This window comes from Colobus angolensis, unplaced genomic scaffold (assembly GCF_000951035.1).
Source record: "Colobus angolensis palliatus isolate OR3802 unplaced genomic scaffold, Cang.pa_1.0 Scaffold255, whole genome shotgun sequence".
In the NCBI taxonomy this organism is placed as follows: Eukaryota; Metazoa; Chordata; class Mammalia; order Primates; family Cercopithecidae; genus Colobus; species Colobus angolensis.
The window spans coordinates 2,634,711-2,659,243 of NW_012115766.1; the positions used below are offsets into that span (position 1 = coordinate 2,634,711).

The window sequence follows — 24,533 nt, forward strand, 5'->3', positions numbered from 1 at the left end:
AAAAAACAAAGATATTAAACTTTGAGAAAATACTTCAATAAGTCACCTGACACATTATCTCCTTTTCAATCAAGAAACATACTTCCTATCACATAATAATAATGAATGCCTCCTTCAAGAAAGTTTGTCACGAGATAACAAAGTTAGAGCAAAGTAAAAAAATTTTACTATAAAAATGCCAGCCGCACAGATGGCGCGCATCTTTCTTAGCGCTTTCTAGACTCGAAGCAGAAGATGCGTCTCACCGTGAGGACAGCACACGCATTTTCACCCCCAGGGACGTGACTTGTAAAACTGTCTCAGGTTATAAACGAAAACGAACTTGACACTTGAACATTTTATTAAAAACTACCACACCATCGAATGTGAATAGTTTTTATTTTAAGGAATCCACTATTTTCAGCTTGCAGATGGCCCTTTTGTCTCAGTGTGCAAGTCAGTGGCCACAAAATCAGACCCTGATTGCACTTCTCTTCTCAGGAGCAGATTAGGGACACACACACGAGCGTGTCCTAATTCCTCATTTTAAAGACTAAGGTGTACCTAAGCCTGGAAAGTATCCCTCCTGGATGACCTAACACAACACTGCAGGACAATCTGGAACATCAGCTATTCAACAGCCAGGGAAAGGCAACACCTGACTCCTCTCCTCTCTTCAGTCATTGATCTAATCACCTCATTTGATTCGAGTCTGGCCGTCTATCTGCTGTATTTTAATTCAAGCCTCACCTTTTAAGTAAACAGATTGTACCACAGTACGTGTAAGCCTCTTTAGTTAAAGAGAACACCAGCCTCCTAACACCCCTTTCAATCAGTTTGTTCAGATTTGCCTCTAGACAAGACCACAGCAGTAAAGATAGCAGGTTTTTTTTTTTAAACTGAAAGGAATATAGTGCTAATTTTTAAGAGCTTAGGAAGCTATGGAAAGGAACTAAAGGCTGAGCAAACGGCAATTTAACCTCTTTAATTAGAGGCAGACTGCAGGAAAGCGTCCCTCAACCCATCATTTGATGAACAAAACCCAGTGGCTGCCACGGGGTACATGAGACATGTACGCAAACTGCATGGCAAAATGATGCAAAGAAAATTCTTCAGGTTTTCTGACAGCTCCGGTCCCACAGTGAGCAACACAGAACCCAAGAGGAAGCCATCAAGCTGAATATTAAAACATCAGAGATCATTTCCTTGCTTAAATATAATTTTACATGCTATGCCCAATTCATCACCTTATGTAACCGTTCCCAACTTTCTTTAAAATCCTACTAAATGCTTGCCTCTCAGAGGGTGTTGCTGTTTCAACTGTGTCAATATGGATTACTTCCTTGAGTCAAAAGACAGAATATATTTTTGCTTGTGTTCTAAGAATGCTATGTTTTACTTAAGTCAAAATCCAGACAAAAGCAATTACATAAATGTGTCATTGTTAAGCAAAGAAAGTACAATATTTAAAATATTTCTTTTCATTTTGAAACTTGGTTTTATTACCAATTCTTCCATGAGAGTATAAAAACTAAATGCAATCTATACTTTCCCTTGCTGTGACTAGGGCCTTGAACACAACATGTTCTGTCTCTGCTTCTCATCCCAGAAGGTGACCAACACTATAATGAACCAGGAGTGGGCCCATCACCACTCAGTGCCAAGGGACACTGTGCCCACAATTAACAGTACAGTCCACTCTCAACTTGGCAAAGACAAGTACAGTTTCTCTAGATTTTTTTTCCTTCATCATTTGGCCTTTATGACTAAAGTATTTCTACCGTAGAGCGCACAGGGAAAGGAAAATGAAAAAAAAAAAAAAATCCAACACCCCAGACCATGTGTTCTGTTTGACTATAGCAGTGACATGCTTAGATAGGAGTGGCAGTCTTAAATTCTCAGCTCAATTTGTATTTTAGATCCTGTGTGGGTTTCAATTCCTTGCCATACCCATTGCTACTAAAAATGGAAAGCCTACTTTCACAGCTTCTGGCCAAGACAAAACTGACCTTGAGCATAGCAGGACATCAATGTGAACATCAAAGACTATTTATCAAGTATTGAGTTTGTAATACATCCAAGGAGATTACAGTATAGCTGTGCTGTGGTAGAAAAAAAAATGTGGGATTTAGGAGCCAGAAAACCCAAGTCCTTGGCTCTGCTACTCAATAGGATACAAGAAACTGGGCCAGTTGTGTATCATTCCATACTCAGCTTTTTCTACAACAAGTGAATAACAATAATTATCATATCACAAGGAAGTGTCAACATGAAATTAGATGACAGAACATATGTGAAAAACACACCAGAAAATGTAAAAAATATTAGCAGTTAGAAGCAATTAGTGTGGTGTTATCCTTGTAACTGATATTACTGGGTAACTCTTTGGGCCAACTGGTGGCTGGACTAGGCTTCTAAAATGAGGGGCAGAGCCCAGTGGCCTGGCAGGCTACATGAAGTCATGCAAAATGGACTTCAAAGTCACTGAAATCCTGTTGCCTTAGACTATCTTTTCAAACAAACACATCCAAGTTGCAGAACAGTTTACCACAGAAACCCAAATATGAAAACGTCATGATACATTTTAGGCCTCATGCTTCAGTGATACCAGATTCAAATTAACAGCAGTAAATCAATGCATCTGGCTTTGGAAGGTTTGTTTCTAATGCTCCTAGTAGGCTTTTAAGATTTTGTAATTTTTAAAGACTTTTGAGTCAAAATTCAAATAAGAAAGGATTTCATAAATATCTAAAAAGAGTATCTCAAACTTATACAAAATAAGCAGTAAACTAGATTCAAAATTACTCAATCAAAATTAACAAACTATTTTTTTCATTTCTGTAGAATATAAAAAATACGAAAGGGAGTGTCCCTAATTTTACTGCTTCACTGTGACCTGAAAAATGTGTTTCAAAGAAAAAGTACCAACACCACCATCCTTAACATTCATATTGTGAAAATAATGACTACTCCAAGTGTAGCTTCAAGATCAATTAAATCAACTCAAACAGTTCCTGCTTGCTGTAAAAGAAATAAAACAAAAAACAGCATAGTTCATTTCCCCAATACCTATTTAAAAAAGGTATTTGTCAAAATAATCCCAAAAAACCCTTCCATATTATGAAAAAAGTAAAAGAATATTAAATTTAGGTTAAATTTATGATAGAAAATTTTAACAGCTATACTGATTCTTCATAGTATCTTAGGACTCGTTGCATAACAAATGTATATATTCTCTTAGGCTGATTTAATAGGATTTGGAATTTAACGTGGCTATTTTAGGCAAATACGAAGGTTTATAGTTAATGCATTTTAAAGATATAATTGATTATAGCTGGATTCTAATTGATGTTGATGTCTTAGACAATACTATAATCTCAAATTACAATATTATTTTATTTGGAAAACATTTTCCCCTTTAAAATATAATTTGTATGTATCATATTATCACATAAAATACATAAATGAACTTCCTCAGTAGTTCCAATCCCATGAAAATGACAGTTGGTTCAGAAATCTCTCCTACATAAATATCACATTCTTGGTGAAATCGACAGTCTTTTCATGAGAAAAAAAATTAAAATATGCACTAAAATTAGAAAATGCAAAAGACTGCCTAATTTTCAATTTCAGAAAAGTGTTGCTTGAAATAAGGTGCAAAAAGAGAGAAATTATGTCTATTTATATTTAGGATGGGCTTTTTTTTTTTTACATTATCATCACAACTCAGCAGACTTCTGTAATGACATCAAAAACCTGAATAAAAACAACATTAATCTGCATGCCAGGATTTCTTTAAGAAGAGATTCACTGTTTGTACAGCAGCTTTTTCTTCTTCTCCAATATTATCTACTCATGGGCAAATACATCTCTTAACTAACAAGTTCCAAGGTAAGCATTTGAAATAAATTGAAAAAACAAGAAAAAGTCTCTATTCTTTGTTGGCATGCTGTTACCTTGAAATCCCCTCTTGACATTCTTCATCAAGTTTAGAGACTGCACACAGACCTAACATGTTGTTTGAACCTAATACGTTGTTTGACAAAATGGATTGTTTTTCACACAGTCTCCAAGACTGCCACACTGAGCTTTTCCATTTCCAATTTAAAATACTGCTATAAACAGTATCGGCTACGACCACTCATGTTTCAATACAAATTTTTCCTTCCTAATTGATCTTGGTGATTGAAATGCTGCAATGAGGAATATTGATTAAATAACTGCTTTCACTTCAACATCCGGATTGTCATTATCCCTTTCCTGAATTTACACTAAAGAATTCATTTGTACTTTTTTTAAAAAGGTAGTTTGGATTTTAGCGTTCGATAAAATGAATAACCCAAAACATACTTCTGTCACCATGAAATTTCTTGCATGTTTTTACTGCAACAAAAATATCCTCCTTCTTCACTGGCTTTCCCTAAAAAAAAGAAAAGAAAAAATATATGCATATGTGAGTCAGCGTTAACTTCACACCCACATTAGATCTCACATGCTCTAGAGTTCAAATTAACCAGTGTCAAGGATATCAAACATATCCGGGATGAAGTTTTAGGGGAGAAATGGAAACATAGGGCAGCTGACAATATAAGCCTTTCTGTCAGCCAGCCCTGCACCTGCCTGCTCCACCGTGCATGGACTGTGCATCCCCTTAACAAGTTTCTTAAGCTCTCAGAATTTCAGTTGGCTTGTTTAGAAAAAAAAATAATAACCACCACAAGGCTGCTATTATTACTATAATTTTTTAAGCACATAGTAAGTGACCAATAAATGTTAGTTACTTCTCATTTCCTTTCTCCAGCTGGTGAAGATTTTGACAAAAAGAGAGAAATAGGAGGATTTTTTAGTGTAAAACAAGAGATGTTGCCCTTTTCTGGGCCTGGCCTAACTTTAATGTTGAAAACATTTTTACAGCAGCCTCTTTACTGGTGACCCAAGTCTAGGCTAAGGATGTTTTCTCCTCTGCCACAGGTAGGATTCCTTCAAACACCTGGTGAAGGTGGGGTGGGGGCAGTCCTGGAGCCCAGGATGATCACACAGATGAAAGAGAGCACCAAGACGGATTTGTCAACAAGGCACACCCAAGCCCTTCCGGACCCCTTTATTACCCGTCTTAGGCCTGCAATCATACTCAATCATGACTCCTACATAATTTGGGGCTGGTTTACAGTGACATCTTACTACAGCTTTGTCATGTCACTCAAGGCACTAGGAGAGCACTGAAAGATCAAGCAAGCATTCTGCCTAGAAAAAGACTGGTCCCTGCCTCTGGAACTGCAAACACATTACAGATTCTCTCTCAATGCTGCACTGTGTCTTGGGGGGTGTGTGTGTGTGTGTGTGTGTGTGTATGTGTGTGTGTGTGTGTGTGTGTGTGTCTATGTACTTATCTCTTAAAATGGCACACACAGACTTCTGTGTGACTGACTTGAGAATAACGACAACATTTGAGGTTGGTGAACATATTTTTTCTTATGAGAAAAGCAGTTAACAACCTAGTGAGTGTCAGGGTCTCCAGGCTCATACTGGGGCTGGACCTTGGGTCTGTCAAAACAAGTGAATTCATTCTGAAAGTTCTGGATAGCTGTCAGTGAGATGAAAGGCAGAGCCACCTGCTGAGAGAGTAAAGGGTGCAGGCTTGTGGAGAAGGCTTAGGTGTCACAGAAAGCACTGGACATGGCCTTTCCAGGAAATGGAACAGAAATTCCAATCAATGCATGCTACATCATCAACAACATAAATGACTCTGGGCACACTAACCCTAAAGCGCTGTGATAGGCAGTCCTTCACAAAGGCTCTGGAGTAAAGGGGAGCCCATAAGAACCCTTGTTTCCCTCCCTACTAGCTATGTAGTCATGAACAAGCACTTGGCTTCTCTGCGCCTCTCTCTTCTCATTTGTAAGATGGAGTTACAATAATACTAACCTTGTATGACTGTTATTACTAGAGTCATGATATATAGTTCTTATCCGGCACAGGGAAAATGCTGATTTTCTTTTTAGATGTAAAGTGCTAGTGCAGCATTATTCACAATAGCAAAGACATGGAATCAGTGAAGGTGCCCATTAATGGTGGATTGAATAAAGAAAATGTGGTACAGATATACCAAGGAATACTATGCAGCCATAAGAAAGAATGAAATAATGTACTTGCAGCAACATGGATGCAGCTGAGGGCCACTATCCTACGTGATTAATGCAGAAACAGAAAACCAAATACTGCATGCATGTTTTCACTTATAAGTGGGAGCTAAACACTGGGTACACACAAACATAACAACAGACACTGGGGACTCTAAGAAGGTGAGGAAGGAAGAAGAGCAAGGTTTGAAAACTTCCTATTGGGTACCATGTTCACTATTTGGGTGACAGAATCAGTAGAAGCCCAAACCTAAGCATCACGCAATATACCCTTGTAACAAACTTGCACATGAATGCCCTGAATCTAAAATTTATTTTAAAGTGCTAGGATGACATTATGCACAGCATCTAAATTTTTCCCTTGATATGCAAAGAAGTTTCTCTTCTGTTACTTACACAAAGTGGTAGAAAAGAATGGAACGTGGTAGCACAGTAGACGTCCACGTCATCTGTACAAAACTCAGGCACTGGGGTCAGGGGAGGTCCTCCGCCTTTGTCCCAGATGTACAGGGCAATCTGCCACAAGACAGGAGACAGGCAGTGATGAAAGAACTCAGTCAACACAAGTAAAAGAAAGGACAAAATATCTCAAGGGAAAGCAGAACACACCTTCCACAGAGAGTAGGCTGAACCATATCAATTTGTCAGTATTCAACAGGACTTTTTAAACTTAAAAAAATGACAATTCCACGTGAATAAATGTATTCTATTACTAACAATAAGCAATTAACTATGAATCAATATTCTAACCTCCAAAAAATTCCAAAGTATGCAGTTTTAGGAAAGAACATATTCTACAACATCACAGAGAGATGGAAGAAAATATTATTACGGCTCCAGTTTCCTTAATATGGTAATTACATACCCCGAATACTCAGCTTGCTTAAAACATCTTAAAATGTTGGGTAAAATGCCCTTAAATACTTAAATGTATTGCTAAGTTGGCACAAAAACGTGGAATCTGTGAGAACAAAAGTGGGAAAGTGAGATCCTGGGGAAAAAAGGATACCAAGGGTAGTTTTCCCTAGTAGGTATCAGCTGACCTCTGGCAAGGCTGAGTTTCTGATAGGAGTGAAGAAACTGAAGGCTATGTGACCCACCCAAGGTGGGGTGTGACTAACAGCAGTTCCATACATAAAGCTAGGACCATGGGTCTAAATGGAGGGAAAAGAATAATCTCTAAATCTCCTCTTAGATTTTGTAACCAAAAGCCAGGCCACCCCAATTTGTGCTACCTATGAGGTCCCAAAACACGTCAAACTGATAATTTAAATTATCTCAAGTCAGTATAACCCACTAGCAACAGGCAGATGCTAATGTAAATCCTTACTAAGGAACCACAACCTTAATAGAAGGCTCAGAGGATTTTCCCAAAGGAACAAGGGTGCTTACAGAACAATCACTCAGAGAAAAAAAAAAAATCACACATAAAAAAGAAGTAAGATAATGAACAAGAGCCAGCAGACATAATTTAATCAGACTCAAAAAACTTCAGATATCAGAATTATCAAACAGATTATAAAATTACTATGCTTAATATATTTTTATAAAGAAAAACTTTAAAACTTGAGAAAAAATTATTTTAAAAAGATTACACAAAACAAGTAAGCACATGTGAAAAATAACTGAGGCTGGGCGTGGTGGCTGACGCCTGTAATCCCAGCACTTTGGGACGCCTGATCCTGGAGTCAGGTCAGAAGTTTGAGACCAGCCTGTCCAATATGGTGAAACCCCATCTTTACTTAAAAATACAAAAATTAGCTGGTCGTGGTGATGCACACCTGTAGACCCAGCTACTCAGGAGGCTGAGGCGGAAGAATTGCTTGAACTCGGGAGACGGAGGTTGCAGTGAGCTGAGATCACACCACCGCACTCCAGCCTGGGTGACAGAGTGAGAGAGACTCTATCTCGAAAAAAAAAAAAAAAAAAAAAAAGAAAGGAAAAAGAAAAATAACTGAATAAAACTTGTGATGACAGAAAATGACTGGCAACCTACAATCATCTACATAATGTAAGTACGCTTCAAAAACAAAGTTGAAATAAATATTGTTAAAGAAAAAATATTGAGAGAATTTACCACCTCACTAAAAGAAATTCTGAAGGATACACTTCAGGAGGAATAAAAATCGTTCCATCGGAAGGCCTAAGAAGCAAGATGGAATGATAAGCAAAAACAACGGCAAATATATGACGAGTTAATACAAATGTTAACTGTATAAAATAATGATAATATCTAAGTTTCCAGGGTTAAAAGAAAAAGGGACAAAAATATTGAACAACAATTGCATATAAGTTGGGAGTGGGATAATCAGAGTTAAATTATCCTAAGGCCCTCAAATTTTCTGGCTGTTGACTAATAAACCACTGTTAGGTTAAGAATGCATGTTAAGGCCAGGCGCGGTGGCTCAAGCCTGTAATCCCAGCACTTTGGGAGGCCGAGACGGGCGGATCACGAGGTCAGGAGATCGAGACCATCCTGGCTAACACGGTGAAACCCCGTCTCTACTAAAAAAATACAAAAAACTAGCCGGGCGAGGTGGCGGGCGCCTGTAGTCCCAGCAACTCGGGAGGCTGAGGCAGGAGAATGGCGTGAACCTGGGAGGCGGAGTTTGCAGTGAGCTGAGATCCGGCCACTGCACTCCAGCCTGGGCGACAGAGCAAGACTCCGTCTCAAAAAAAAAAAAAAAAAAGAAAAAAGAAAAATAGAAAATAAGGAGAGGGGAACAAAATAAAGTGATACAAATCAAATATATCAGTAATTACAATCAACATAAAGGTAAATTTGCTATCTGGTTTAAAGCTACAGATTTTCAAACTGGAGGGTGGGGGGAAAAGGAATGTCCACAGACTGAGGGGAGTCTAAACAACAAATTTATTTCTCACAATTCTGGGGGCTGGGAAGTCTAAGATCAAGGGACTGGCAGATTCAGTGGTGAGGGCCTGCTTCCTGGTCCATGGATGGCACCTTCTAGCTGTGTCCTCACATGGCAGAAAGGGCAAGGAAGCTCCCTGGGGCCTCTTTTATAAAAGTGCCAGTCCCATTCATGAGGGCTCCACTCTCATGCCCCTGTCACCTCCCACAGGTCTACTTCCAAAGACCATTTCACTGGAGCTCAGGTTTCAAGGTATGAATTGGGCATGGGGGGCCATGATCATTCAATCTATACTTGGCATATGTACAACTGAAGCACCACGTAAGAGCAGAGTACTTCTAATGACATTTTTGCATGTTTTTAGAAATCTACCTCTGGACCCATCCATCTAGCTTAAAAGTAAAGAATCGTGAATCACAAGATGTAACCTTTTTCGCTGTTCTGTCTTCACCTACATAACTGAAATGAGCTTAAAATCAAAGCACCTAATTCACTGGAGTGTTGTGAAATTCTCTCTGTGGGGAGTAGATGTGGGTGGGGAAAACACACGATGAGGGAATGCAAAACACCTTTTACATGGAAGGACGTGAATGCTTGATTACTAGGACTTTTAATCAAACAAAACATGGCGTACCTCATGTTTTAAATCTATTGTAAAGTCGGATTTCAGGGATTCACTCTTTAATCTCTTGGTAAGCCTAGAAAATAGAGACAATTTGTTTTTTTTTTTTTAACCAAAAGAAGTGTCAAACAAGACTAACACATTCTTGAGACTTTCTAGTGTTTGAAAACAGATAAACATACAGATTTAAAGATAAAAATAACAGTTTAATTTCCTTGAGGGAAAGGATTGTGAAAAATGCAACGGTTGGCTGACCAATAAATGAATGCAAGGAAAGTAGCATTCATTATTCCAACATCTGCCAAATAACGTACGATACAATACAATGCCTTGGGGGAAAAAGTCACGAGCTTTGTTGACTCCTGATAATCTTTACACTAAATAATACAGAGAAAGAAAAAGGAAAGGCGAAAATAAATTGTGCTTGAGAAACAGACACGGCCACTTTTTGTCTCTTACTTTAATGAATCTTGCTGGGTTTCATGGGGGAAAAGCATGTGGTTTTGGGGAAGAATGACAGTTTTATTCCAAGTCACTGTCTTGTTTAAACATTTTCAATGGCTCCTTTCCCATACAGAATAAAGCCCCAAACTCCGAGCCAGTCTCGAGGGCCCTACCATTCCCAACCACCTCTAGCATCACAGCGCTCACTTGCTACGCCCAGTGCACACGCCTCCCCATTGTTCTCTCCTGCTGGACATCCGCCTAGACTGCCTGTACCCAACCTTTACCCAGGAAACTTGTAAACACCAAACTCATGGGTACCTTCTCTGTAAAACTTATGCAGATTTGCCCACCAGAGTAAATGGAAACTTCCTTGACTGCCAGAGTACAAAGCACAGACCTATCAGCTTTATCACATGCATTAAAATCTGGTGCATACATAGCTCTCTCTGTGTTATACTTTCTTCTCTGTCTTGCCAGCACTGCCCACTGTACCTGACCACAATGAGCATTCAGTGAGCTCCCTGAATGAACTAGACAACATATTATTTGATTCAAAGCTAACGAGGGAGGAATACTTATCCAAATCACCAAAATACCATATGGTTTTGTATTTACTTACAGAGTTGAAGACTAGACTATTAGTTTAAATTACAAACCTCCTCATACACAATTTCACTACAAAGAAATAATAGTGATTTTAAAAAGGAAGAGTAGGTTGGGCACAGTAGCTCATATCTATCATCCCAGCACTTTGGGAGGCAAAGGCAGGAGGACTGCTTCAGGCTAGGAGTTAGAGCCCATCCTGGGCAACATAGTTTAACATAAAATTTAAAACAAAATTTAAAAAAAAATTTTTAGTTAGGCAAGCATGGTGCATCTGTAGTCCTAGTTACTCAGAAGGCTGCGGCGGGAGGATCGCTTGAGCCTAGTAGTTGAAGGCTGTAGTGAACTCTGATCACACTCCAGCCTGAGCAACAGAGACCTTGTCTCGAAAAGAAAAGGAAAAAAAAAAAGGAAGAAAGAAAAATTTTAAAAGAAAAAGGAAAAATAACAGTAAGTTTCAATTTTTTTTCCTACTGTTTTTAATTACATCTTTCTGGTTGGGCCACAAAAGATGTCCATAAAAATTCACCTCTGATTCTCTGATTAGAAGAAGACAGAAAGCAGACACAGGATAAGTGTGCTTCATTACAAAGCATTTGTCTCACAGCTGATACTAACATAGCTTAGTAGCAGGTAGCACCAAAAGAAGCCCCATATAATATCTGTCACATTCCTGCTCAATACTCGCCCACAGATCTGTGAGTGTAAGTGCGGTGGACTGAGGGTCTACATCCTCAGATACACTCCAAATATATACTTAGAGAAAAAATGTCTGCCCTGGCAAGTGAGATCTTGTCCAATCTGAATTCTGCTCAGTTGGGGCATGTTTTCATAAATAAACTGTATCAAGGTAACTTTGGGATTTGGACTCATGCCACATGCCTTCAAAATCTAATCAGACCACAAAGAGTAAGTATTCATTTCATTCAGGCTCCAAAGACAGAAAAGTCATACCCGGGCTTATTGCCACAGGCGAGGAACACCAAGTTGTGATCAGAATACAAGAGGCATGTGACCTCCACTGTGAGATGGCCATGTTTCATAGGCCCCTTCCCCTTCATAACCGTCAATAAACACCTTAGTACTGTCACCTTAAACATGCTCTCCATCTTTTTGGCTTTTCAAGTTTCTCATTCAATCCTTGAAAATTCTTTTCCTTTGAGGGAAACCTCAGAAGGGGAAAAAGTGAAAACCACTGATAGAATTTCTGAGACAGGGCCAGGTGTGGTGGCTCATGCCTGTAATCCCGGCACTTTGGGAGGCTGAGGTGGGTAGATCACCTGAGGTCAGGAGTTCAAGACCTTCCTGGAAGGCATGGTGAAACCCTATCTCTACTAAAAATATAAAAATTAGTCGAGCATGGTGTTGTACACCTGTAATCCCAGCTACTTGGGAGGCTGAGGCAGGAGAATTGCTTGAACCCGGGAAGCCGAGGTTACAGTGAGCCGAGATTGTGCCACTGCACTCCATCCTGGGCAACAGAACAAGACTCCATTGCAAAAAAAAAAAAAGAATTCCCGAGACAGAAAAGGACTGATAAGAGGACAAATGAAAATGTACATGGCTATCTTTCAGTGGCAATCTCTCGCAGTCCACAGAGTATACCATAACCAAGTCATATCTACGTAAATACCACAGACTTCTGGTGGAAGAGTTAGCCTCAAGTGCCACCTCAGGCCTACGTCAGTCACCCAGTCACCTTGCAAACAAGTTCAAGTTCTAGAGTGTGCAGGGTGACCAACGAACTTAAAAGGCAATACCTAACAGTGCTAACTGGATTTCGTTTTTCTATGAAGCAAGATATGAAGCAGGGTTTTTCCAATGCTAGTTTCAGTAACCAACAATACCAAAAAAACCAATGAAAACCAGAAATTCCAGTTACTTAGATGAAATGTTTCCCCATTAAATATTCAGTTCCTGGCAAATATGAAGTTTTAGCTTTCCTAATTTTTAGAAGTTATTGGGCCGGGTGTGGTGGCTCATGCCTGTAATCTCAGCACTTTGGGAGGTCAAGGCAAGTGATCAGGTCAGGAGATGGAGACCATCCTGGCTAACACGGTGAAATCCCATCTCTACTAAAAATACAAAAAATTAGCCGGGCATGGTGGCGGGAGCCTGCAGTCCCAGCTACTTGGGAGGCTGAGGCAGGAGAATGGCGTGAACCCAGGAGGTGGAGCTTGCAGTGAGCCGAGATCGTGCCACTGCACGCCAGCCTGGGCGACAGAGCGAGACTCTGTCTCAAAAAATATATAAATAAATAAGTTCAGTCTTGCCCCCAATAGCACAGTTCTAACGACACAACCACCTAGGCTACAGATGTGCAAATGACCGAGGGCCCTTTCAACTCAATACCTAGCTGGCTTTTTCAATCCCACTTGTCAATCAGTCAACAGAGCAACCTGCTGAAGGAAATCTCGGTAAGGTTTGCTGGTGGAAAAACAATGGCGAAAACCAGAAACAGTGTCCTGTAACGGCATCTATTTGAAGAAATCATCTTATTGGAAGTTAATGAAAATTCCTCCAAAAAGGAAAGTATTTATTCATAAATAAACTGTATCAAGGTAACTTTGGGATTTGGACTCATGCCACATGCCTTCAAAATCAATTTGTTTTAATTGATCAAACGGATGGATTGCCAGGAAATATTAGGCAGTGTGAACTCAAAACTCACTGATGTGGAATTGTTAAGCCAAATAAAATTTTGGTGGGAAATAATCTAAGAAAGTGTGTCTCATGAAATATCTGTAGGTAACCAGTGTGCTGGAGACCAGGGCAGAAGAAATACTTAAGTAACTGTAAGTTGTTATGTTACCTACAATGTGGGCCATAAAGTCAAGGAAAGGACGCAAAGGGAATCAACATTCCTGGACTGGCCCTGTTGGTTGTCCATATAAATAGTTTCCCCTTCATTCTTCCTAAACAAATTCCAGTTTTGACTAATATTAAGCCCAACAATTATACAGGCTCCAGAGTCAGAGACTGATGACTCTGGGCCAGCCAGAATAATCAATGAAATTCCCTGGCAACTGTTAATACTCTGGGGATTAGAACTGAAAATTCCAATAATTCTAATAATCAATGAAATTCCCAGGCAACTGTTAACAGTCCGGAGATTAGAACACAAATGCAGTTGGCCCAATCAGACTGAGGATTAAGCACTTACCATTCATGGTCGGGAACAGGCTGTCTACTATTGGATACAAACAGGAAATATGTAGCCCTTAGTGTCTTGAAACCACAAGAGGAACCACATTTAGGATAAATGCATTCTGTATACTATAGGCTACAGGGACAGAGAAAGCGTGGGTCCTCAATGATATCGATAAACTGCCAGATCAACCAACCACAGACCTCACTCACCCCAATTACAGCCAAAGTATTTCCTTAATCCAGTTTGAGTTGCTTCCTATTACTTGCATCCAACAGCATGCTAATTGATATAGCTGCCAATAATAGGAAGAAATGAAGTCAGTACATTAGGGAAAAATTGGGAAAAAAACAACTAGGAAGATCCAATGTTGTAGCTGATGGGGCTAATGGATACTTTATCCTTCCTTTAGTCCTGAGTATAATACCAATTTCTTGAAGAAGAAATAAGAATCCCCACTAGAAAAGCCATTTTAAAATATATCTTGATCACAAGATAGTTGTTATACCAGATGGGTTATATAGTTTTATTTGCTTGGATTACTTGTTGGCATCAGGGGGAAAGGAAGTATGATCTAAGATAACTAGAATTTTAAATATGGCACTATGGTAGAGTCTGCATATTTATTTTGCTTTGTCTTTCCTGGCAGGGGAAAGGGAGAGGAGGTAAGGAGAAGACCATGGATATCAATGAACTATACACATTCTATGGTTTGTTGGTCACTGTTCAGCATGCAGAAGACTATCTGCTGCCTCACTCTGCTATCATACTGGAGTCACGGGGGAAGTGCTGGGAATTTCCTGAGCTTTGTGGAAAAGATTAACCTCTTGGATTTAACTCCCTTAGTCACAGTTCCTATTACTATGGTCTGAATGTTTGTGTCCCCTCTCAAATTCATAGGCTGAAGTCCCACCCCTCAAGGTGATGTTATTAGGAGGCAGAGCCTTTGGGAGGTGATGAGGCCATGGGGAGGGAACTCTCATGAATGGGACTGCATCCTTATAAAAAAAGACCCCTCAACCCTTCTCCCAGATGAGGGGACACAGCAAGAAGGAAAGGAACCAGAAAGCTGGCACTCACCAGACACTGAATCTGCCAGCACCTTGATCTTGGACTTCTAGCCTCCAGAACTATAAGAAATAAACTGCTGTTGTTTATAAGCTCCCTGGTTTATGGCATTTGCTTATAGCAGCCCAAACAGACTAAGATGCCTACACACCCTGCTGCAGTGACGAGGCCCTCAGTTCTCTCTCCTAAATACGGTTAAACCTGACTAGAAAGGGAGATGTGAAACCCCTATGCCTAAAGTCGGGCACTGGCCACCTTCCCTTGTCAACAGATGTGTTCAATGACCTCACAAACACAACAGGGAAGGGAATCACGGACCTGTGGTCTCCTGTGGGACTACCTTGCAAAATGCCAGATAATCCAGAACATAAAGTCACCCTTTAACAAGGCTAACATCTCGGCTAGTGCACAACCTGCAACCCTGGTTCACGAACCCCTGGAAGCGAGTCATGTGGTGAGCACGAGACAGTAATGAGGTGAGCGCTAGCCAGAGCCAACAAAGCCTGCCAGTGCTCTGGGTGCTGCTACACCTGATGGGCAGTGAAGCAGAGGGCAGAGGTTTCCTAGAACAGGTTAAACTTAACACCAGCATGTCAGCCAATAAGAGTTAGGTTGAACTGCCCTATGTAGGGATGCCAGACGTCAAAAATGTGTTCAAACAGGATCACTTCCATCAACCTGCACCTGGTTAAGACAGTAAGTCAAAGGAAGCAAGAATAAATAGTTACTTCTAACACCTAATTCAACAAAAACTGAATTGAATTCAGCATCAAGAGGTCTCCAATAAAGTCTTGCTAAAGGAAGATAGGAAATTGTGATGGGGAAGAAGGTAAAACTCTAGACTATAAGGATTTGCCTTCAGGATAAGAGGCCTCCCGGATCAGAAGGCAGTGATGAAGAAAAGAGCTATACTGGCTTCAAGGAAATGATTACACCCTCTGCTTGCCATATAGCTCTTCCTGGGTCCACTGGTTTCCTCTTTAGCCCTGAAGGAAGAAGCACCTGCTGCAGTTACAGCACTTCACAGGGCAGGCAATAGCTGTGTTTGTTCCTCTTTCAAGGGACTTCATAGTATATGGGAAATGGGAGAGAAACAGGCTTACACAGAGGTTGTAAGTCCCAAGTCAGAAAAAATCACAACCATTTGGGACTTCTCCCAAGGAGAGGTCAGACCAAATCTTTCCATACTATAAAACTAAGCAGAGACCAAATGAGGAAGGTTAGCGGAAGCCTCCTGTGGCCGAGGATGACAAGAATACTTGAGGAAGGGAGAAGGAACAGCGGCTCAGCCTACAAAGTGCAGGTCACAGCTTCTATGCATTAACAGTCCAGACTCAACAAAGGTGGCTAAACTGGCCCCAAACATAAGACTGCTGGACAGTGCAGGAAAAGAGTGTCCTGGGAACTCCCGGTGCTCAAGCTGTAGCAAACCAAAGTGTACTTAATTTGAGAAGAAACATGACCCGAGGCTGCTGAAGGGCAGAACATATTCCCCTCTCCCCTGCAGAGCACAGAACTAGGCAGACCAGCAGACGGTGAGAAAGGAACGACCACTACTTCTTCTTGTCTTCACTCCCCTTCCTCCTTGACCCTTCTAAGAATGAAGGGAGGGAAACTGTGCAGATGCTCTTAGGCATGCTTGGTAGGGGCTGGGAGAAAGGCATCCTTGCCTGGCAGTCCCAGGACGGAGTGCGTAAGTCAAGGATCCTTTTTTTTTTTTTTTGAGACGGAGTCTCGCTCTGTTGCCCAGGCTGGAGTGCAGTGGCGCAATCTGGGCTCACTGCAAGCTCCGCCCCCCGGGTTCACGCCATTCTCCGCCTCAGCCTCCCGAGTAGCTGGGACTACAGGTGCCCGCCACTACGCCTGACTAATTTTTTGTATTTTTTAGTAGAGACGGGGTTTCACTGTATTAGCCAGGATGGTCTCGATCTCCTGACCCTGTGATCCACCCGCCTTGGCCTCCCAGAGTGCTGGGATTACAGACATGAGCCACCACACCCGGCAAGGATCTTAACTGGAAACAAACAAACAAAAATAATCCACTCTGGCTAGTTAAAGCATAATGTAAATTTATTAAAGCATATAGATGGCTCATGGAATTACCGGAAAGTCTGATTAAACAGACTGTAAGTTAAGATTCCAAGAACCCCCAGATTTGTACCACAGAAATAAGCAGCGTAGGAACTTCAGACTCTGCCATCATCAGGAAGCTGCTCTCAACCGCAACTGACTCTTCCTCTGCTACGAGTCTCAATTCAAACGGTCCCCCGTGCTTTGTCTCCTTCCCCACACAATTCAGTTCCCAAAAACAATTGTACATAACACATCTACCTGATGGAACCTACAACATATGGCTGCTTCCTAGTGGCAAGGAAGGGTAGGAAACACAGGGGTTTTGTTTCGTTGTTTGGATTCTACACTGGAAAGGAGGGTATCACACTGTAGAGAACTTTCAAATGTGAAGGGAGTAGTCAAGAAGTTTTGTCCAGCCATAAATGACAAGGTATGTACTATCCTGTGTATCTACAATGGGCTAATAAGATTTTGAAGACCCCAAATCCTAGAGACAGGACACTTAATGACAGAAACTCTTTCATCTCTGAAGTTAAAAAAGCCACAAGTGCTTTATCAACTTTCCATTCCCTAAAGAACAAAAACATTTAATAATTAATCTGAAGGGCTTGTCAACAACCGTATTTCTCCTGAATTACAATTTAACCACCTTCACTTTCCACATCTAACAGAGCACCATTGTGATTATACACACAAATAGCTAGCTATGATTACCTATAGTACCTTCCACTAGCTAGCTGTCCTCCTGCCTGGCCCGTGTTTAAGTATGCACACCCATGCACCTAGTGAATCATCAGCTCTCAACCCCAGCATGTTACTGCTTCATTTTCTTACTGATGATAGAAGTTACACCTATAGCTAGGTAGATCTCTTAACAACAGTAATGATGCTTCCATGTGCATGGTTCTCAGAGCACTTCTGTCTTCTCCCTTAGTCTCACAGCTTATTATTTTGTGGATGAGTAAGAAGAATATACAGAGAGGCTGAATGATTTGTCTGAAGGGTCTAGTAAATGACAGTGCTGAAGCAGAAACCCTCAGGCATGTGGCTCCTTTTCCAGGTCTTACCACACACTGCCTCTGGCTGAAAAACTCATTTGAGAGTCTGAGATCCATCAGTTACTATACTCAATGAAATTAAAGTTGATGTACACCCTTCCCACCTCCCTGAAAAAAGCCCAATAAATGCTTACTTGTTTACAAGTGGAATACTTAAGGCCCAGCCTGCAGCAAAGTCTGGATACTTAAAAACTGTAGGATTCTCAGAAAAGGCATAATGGTGAATTATTGTGGATTCTTCATCATGTAATGCTTTTCCCAAAAACCATTCCTGTTAAATAAAGATATAACATGTCACTTTAAAAACAACCATTTCATGTAAGACCAATAGAAAGTTGTACTATTGGTTTTAGATAATTAAATATTTTGGGTGATAAAGAGTTATTAGCACAGATTAAATATTTCTAGAGAATGTGGACAAAAATATAATTAACACTAGTACGATAATGAATATAACATAAGCTTTGTATACAAAAAGTAGTTCAAGATCTGATCATCAAGATGAACAAGGTATTAGTCATCATTATACCATAAATGTATAAAAGTGGTATTTTATAGAATATGCCACATAAAAAGACTATTAGGGCAAAGAAAATAGTACGCCCCTATGCCCTACTGAGGTTTTGAAAGAATAATTTGAAAAATTCCTTTCAGAATCAGTAATTATCTATTTATTTACTAATTCATTGAAAAGATTTTTATTGAGAATCTACCACACACCAGGCAGAAACATAACTTACCCTACAGTGGAGAAATGGAAATTAAGAAAGTAAGTAAAATAATCAGGTAGTGATTGAAATGTGCTACGATGAAAATAAATCAGGGTGACTAGGAGCTGCCCTGAAAAGAGAGGGAAATCTCTTAGGATGTAACAAACTGAGATGCAGTATCAAGGAGCTGGATCTATGCAAAAATCTGTAATGATGACTAGCATTTTGTTTATCCTCAGTAGCGAACTGAGATGAAATAATATCAAAGAGTCAGCTCTATGCAAAAATCTGAGGAAGAGCCGTCAAAGGACTTAATGCAGAATCCCTGAGGTGGGAAAAAGTTTGATACAGTCAATGAAAAAAGAAATCCTATGTGGCTGGAGCTACTGGATGTGGGAGTAAGGTACAAAAGAGATAGGCAAAAGGCTGACCAGGGTGAGTTTTATGTGCCAGAGGAAAGGAGTACAGACTTTATTGAAGTGTAATGAAAGACTTCCACTTCTGACCACAACAGAATAATCTGGATCACATCTACTCTAACAAGTATAAAAGCTGGAGAAATTACATAAAGCAAATGATTGAAGCCATTAGAAAACAACAAAGGCAGACAGGACATAAAGGACTAAGATCCCAGAATTAGAAAGGCCATCCATGGGAGCCCCATATTGGCCTCCTCCTTTCCTCAAGGAATTTGCTGATTCCTGGAGCTGCAAACAGCACACAGCCAAAAGCAGCAGCTGGGGGCTTCTGCAGCCTCGCTGGACTAAAAGGTAGAGTCTGGAGCTGGAGGTGGCTCAAGCCTGTAATCCCAGCACTTTGGGAGGCCAAGACGGGTGGATCACAAGGTCAGGAGATCAAGACCATCCTTGCTAACCCACTGAAACCCCGCCTCTACTAAAAAATACAAAAAAACTAGCCGGGTGAGGTGGCGGGCGCCTGTGGTCCCAGCTACTCGGGAGCCTGAGGCAGGAGAATGGCGTAAACCCAGGAGGCGGAGCTTGCAGTGAGCTGAGATCCGGCCACTGCACTCCAGCCTGGGTGACAGAGCAAGACTCCGTCTCAAAAAAAAAAAAAAAAAAAAAAGAAGAGAAGAGATGTAAGGGGGTCTCAAGATGCTGCATGGAAGTTTCCGTCAATGACCTAAGCTGCACAAAAACCAAGGAAAAAAAAGAACCAAGCAGAAAGCAGCAGTGGAGAGGCTAAAAAGCTGAGCCAAGCCTTTAGCAGTACTGTAGTGCTGGGAAACCAAGGCTGGAGTTCAGATTGCCAGGACAAAAGGGCTCTGGAGTATGGGCAGTCTGTAAATAGACCTACCCAAACAACATCTACAACCCAGAAGATTAAATCCTTCTATAGGAAGTCCTATCATCCATAGCCTTCTTAATTTTTCACATAAAACATCTGAGATTTAGTTAAAACTTACCCGGCAGAGCAAGAAACAAGATCAGACCAGAAACAAGAAAAGTGAAAAACAGAAAGAGATGCACAGATAAAACAGATGTTGCAGTTATCAAATAAGACTTTTAAAAAGATATGGTTAATGTGCCCTTTAAGGATAAAAAGATTTTTAAAATTGCACCAAAGAACTAGAATTTATAAACAAGAGCCGAATGAAAAATTTAAAACTTAACGCAAGAACTGAAGTTAGTAACTCAAAAAAATATTAAACACGATAGCAGAGAAGATTAACAGTCTGGAAAGCAAGTCCAGTAAAAAATATCCAGACTGATACAAGAAAAAAAAAGGGGGGAAGAAAAGAGCTACAGCAATATGAGACACAAGGAAAAGGGCTAAAATGCATGACATTAGAAACTAAGGAGAGACAGAGTGGAACTGAAGGAATATTTAAAGAATACAGGCTTAGAATTTTCCAAAACTAACTAAAATCATCAAGTTGTACACTCAAGAAGCTCTGTAAACTCCAGTGAGAACAAATACAAAGAAAATCACACATACGCACATAACAGTAACACTGTTGAAAACTAAAGATAGAGAATATCCTAAAAGCAGCTGGTGGCAGGGGAAGTCATGGAGGGGAGAGGGTATACATTTTTATTTTATTTTATTTTATTTTTTCAAATAAACAGAACAAGATCTACAGCTGAGTTTTCAACAGAAATGATAAGAGGGGAAAGACAATGGTAGAGCATTTGTACAGTAACGGAAGAAAATTGCTCCCAACCCAGAATGCTATACCCAGCAAAAATATCTTAGGTGGAATGGCAAACCACTGAAACAGGAGGCTCTAATAATGGTCAAGGCAAGAGATGACGATAGCCTGAAACAGCGTAGTAGTATTAAATATGGAGAGAAGATGGACAGGAGATATATTTTGGAAGCAGAACCAGCTGGTCATGCCAACATGAAGTTGAAGAAAAAAAGATGAACCAATCTCAAGTCTTAGGTTTTTAATATGAGCAACTGGATAGACAGTGACAGTGATGCACTTCTGGATAAGGAAGACTGAAGATGGAAGAGGTTTAGAAAGGCATTGAGAGTTCAGCTTTGAACATGTCGAGTTTTTGGTGCCTATTAGATAAGCAGAGGTATGAAGCAGGCAGCTTGACACAAGAGAGTACATGGCTGACTCCCTCAATTCCTTCACTCTGTTCAAATGTGACCTGATGAGTGAGGTATTCCTTGAACACCCTATAGAGACAGGTAAGCCCATTCCCAATACATCCCTTACTCCCTTATTCTGCTTTATTCTTCTCCATGGCACTTGTTACCATCCGACACATTATATATTTATTTGCATTTTTCTCTATTGCGTATCTGCCCTGAAACAAGAACACACCTCCTTGTGGGCAGGGATGTTGTCCATTGTGTTCACTGCTGTATCTCCAGTTCACCCAACATGTAACAGATGTGCAGTAACTTTTTGTCAAATGAACATAGCAAGTCCAGGAGAGATTTAAAAAGCAACTCTCCTCTATTGAAGAAACTAGAGCATACAATATGAATCAAGTACCCTAAGTTCAAAAAGTTGTGTATATTTTCTCTCTTACCCAACCAAGACCACCTCACTCTCTATTATTTATCAGTATATAAAATCAAGAAGACACCATGCATGAGTACTCTTAGGTATTTCTTAAGAGCCTTATTCTGGTTGTGGTTGTATTGCAAATACCTTCCAGAGTCCTACTTTTCCTCAATTTAGCAACAGATCATAACTGCACATATGTGACAGCTGCTAATTTTTAAATCTAACATTAAAACTGCATTTAGATTCACAGATCCATATGATGACTTTCTTCTTGATACTTTGCCTATGGGTATAGTAAATCATTACTGGGTAAGAAGAATACCCTGTAACAACCAAGACAAACCACCTCAGCTTGAGATTAAAAATTCAGCACCTTTAAAAAAAATCTACAATAAAGCTCTTTATCAAGTGACTAAACCTTAACCAATATGAAAATCACTGTATTTTACATACCATGCCAATATGGCTTGTATAAAGAAAATAAACATCTCAGTATATTTTGAAAACTGTCTTACAAATCTTTCACTATTAAAACCTTTCACAATTAAAACCTTTGGTTCCAAACATCTTATGGAAAACATGTTGCTATGTTTCATCTCCTAATTGCAGTGTTCAGCTATTATATAGTATATGATTGTTTTTCAATATTTTTATGTGGGTTATACTATAAACTACCTTTAAAAAATTATTATAGAATCTATACATAGAGCCACTCCACTAATCTTTCTTAATGACTTTCTTAAGGATTTCATTAAAAGGACAATTATAATCAAGAAAAACCTTAAAAGAATAACTCAGTGTTCCACTAGTATCTTAGAATTACTGGTTTTTATCTTTTTTTAAATTATACTTTAAGTTCTGGGGTACATGTACAGAATGTAGTTTTGTTACATAGGTATACGTGTGCCATGGTGGTTTGCTGCACCCATCAACCCGTCATCTACACTAGGTATTTCTCCAAATGCTATCCCTCCCCAAGCCACCCACCGCCCATAAGGCCCCACTGTGTGTGTTCCCCTCCCTGTACCCATGTGTTCTCAATATTGATTAACTCCCACTTACGAGTGAGAACATGCGGTGTTTGGTTTTCTGTTCTTGTGTTAGTTTTCTGAGAATGATGTTCCAGCTTCATCCATGGCACTGCAAAGGCCACGAACTCATCCTTTTTGATGGCTGCATAGTATTCCATGGTGTATATGTGCCACATTTTCTTTAACCAGTCTATCATTGATGAGCATTTGGGTTGGTTCCAAGTCTTTGCTATTGTGAACAGTGTTGTAATAAACATACGTGTGCATGTATCTTTATAGTAGAATGATTTATAATCCTTTGGGTATATACAATCATGGGATTGCTGGGTCAAATGGTATTTCTGGTTCTAGGTCCTCCAGGAATGGCCACACTGTCTTCCACAATGGTTGAACTAATTTACACTCCCATCAACAGTGTAAAAGCGTTCCTACTTCTCCACATCCTCTCCAGCATCTGTTGTTTCCTGACTTTTTAATGATCGCCATTCTAACTGGCGTCACATGGTACCTCACTGTAATTTTGATTTGCATTTCTCTAATAACCAGTGATGAAGAGCTTTTTTTCATGTTTGTTGGCTGCATAAATGTCTTCTTTTGAGAAGTGTCTGTTCATATACTTTGCCCACTTTTTGATGGCATTTTTCTTGTAAATTTGTTTAAGTCCTTTGTAGATTCTGGATATTAGCCCTTTGTCAGGTGGATAGATTACAAACATTTTCTCCCATTCTGTAGGTTTCCTGTTCACTCTGATGACAGTTTCCTTTGCTGTGCAGAAGCTCTTTAATCAGATGCCATTTGTCAATTTTGGCTTTTGTTGCCATTGTTTTTGGTATTTTAGTCATGAAGTCTTTGCCCATGCCTATGTCCTGAATGGTATTGCCTAGGTTTTCTTCTAGGGTTTTTATGGTTTTAGGTCTCAAGTTTATGTCTTTAATCCATCTTAATGTTTTTATAAGGTGTAAGAAAGGGATCTAGTTTCAGCTTTCTGCATATGCCTAGCCAGTTTTCAAACACCATGATTTATTAAATAGGGAATCCTTTCCCCATTGCTTGTTTCTGTCAGGTTTGTCAAAGATCAGATGGTTGTAGATGTCTGGTGTTATTTCTGAGGCCTCTGTTCTGTTCCATTAGCCTATATATCTGTTTTGGTACCAGTACCATGCTGTTTTGTTACTGTAGCCTTGTAGTATAGTTTGAAGTAAGGTAGTGTGATGCCTCCAGCTTTGTTCTTTTTGCCCAGGATTATCTTGGCTATGTGGGCTCTCTTTTTGTTCTGTATGAAATTTAAAGTAGCTTTTTCCAATTCTGTAAAGAAAGTCAATGGTAGCTTCATGAGGATAGCATGGAATCTATAAATTACTTTGGTCAGTATGGCCATATTTACAATACTGATTCTTCCTATCCATGAGCATGGAATGTTTTTCCATTTGTTTGTGTCTCTCTTATTTCCTTAAGCAGTGGTTTGTAGTTCTCCTTGAAGAGGCCCTTCACATCCCTTGTAAGTTGTATTCCTGTGTATTTTATTCTCTTTGTAGCAATTGTGAATGGGAGTTCATTCATGATTTGGCTCTCTGTTATTGGTGTATAGGAGTGTTTGTGATTTTTGCACATTGATTTTGTATCCTGAGACTTTGCTTAAGTTACTTATCAGCTTAAGGAGATTTTGAGATGATGGGGTTTTCTTTTTGAGATGGCGTTTCTGCACTGTCACCAGCGTGGGAGTGCAGTGGCGCGATCTCAGCTCACTGCAACCTCCCTCCCAGCTTCAAGTGATTCTCCTGCCTCAGCCTCCCAA

The 24,533-nt window shown here is 40.0% G+C and overlaps 1 protein-coding gene across 1 annotated transcript in view; it reads right to left on the minus strand.

Moving 5' to 3' along the window:
• The window catches only part of B3GALTL (beta 1,3-galactosyltransferase-like), a 120,703-nt gene that overhangs the window by 41,192 nt on the left and 54,978 nt on the right, over positions 1 to 24,533 (minus strand). The window contains exons 9-12 of the mRNA XM_011946940.1: positions 18,146 to 18,282; positions 9,627 to 9,690; positions 6,516 to 6,635; positions 4,330 to 4,399 (exon numbers count right to left, since the gene is read on the minus strand). Coding sequence (XP_011802330.1) covers positions 4,330 to 4,399; positions 6,516 to 6,635; positions 9,627 to 9,690; positions 18,146 to 18,282 — 391 coding nt within the window. The remainder of the gene's footprint in view (positions 1 to 4,329; positions 4,400 to 6,515; positions 6,636 to 9,626; positions 9,691 to 18,145; positions 18,283 to 24,533) is intronic.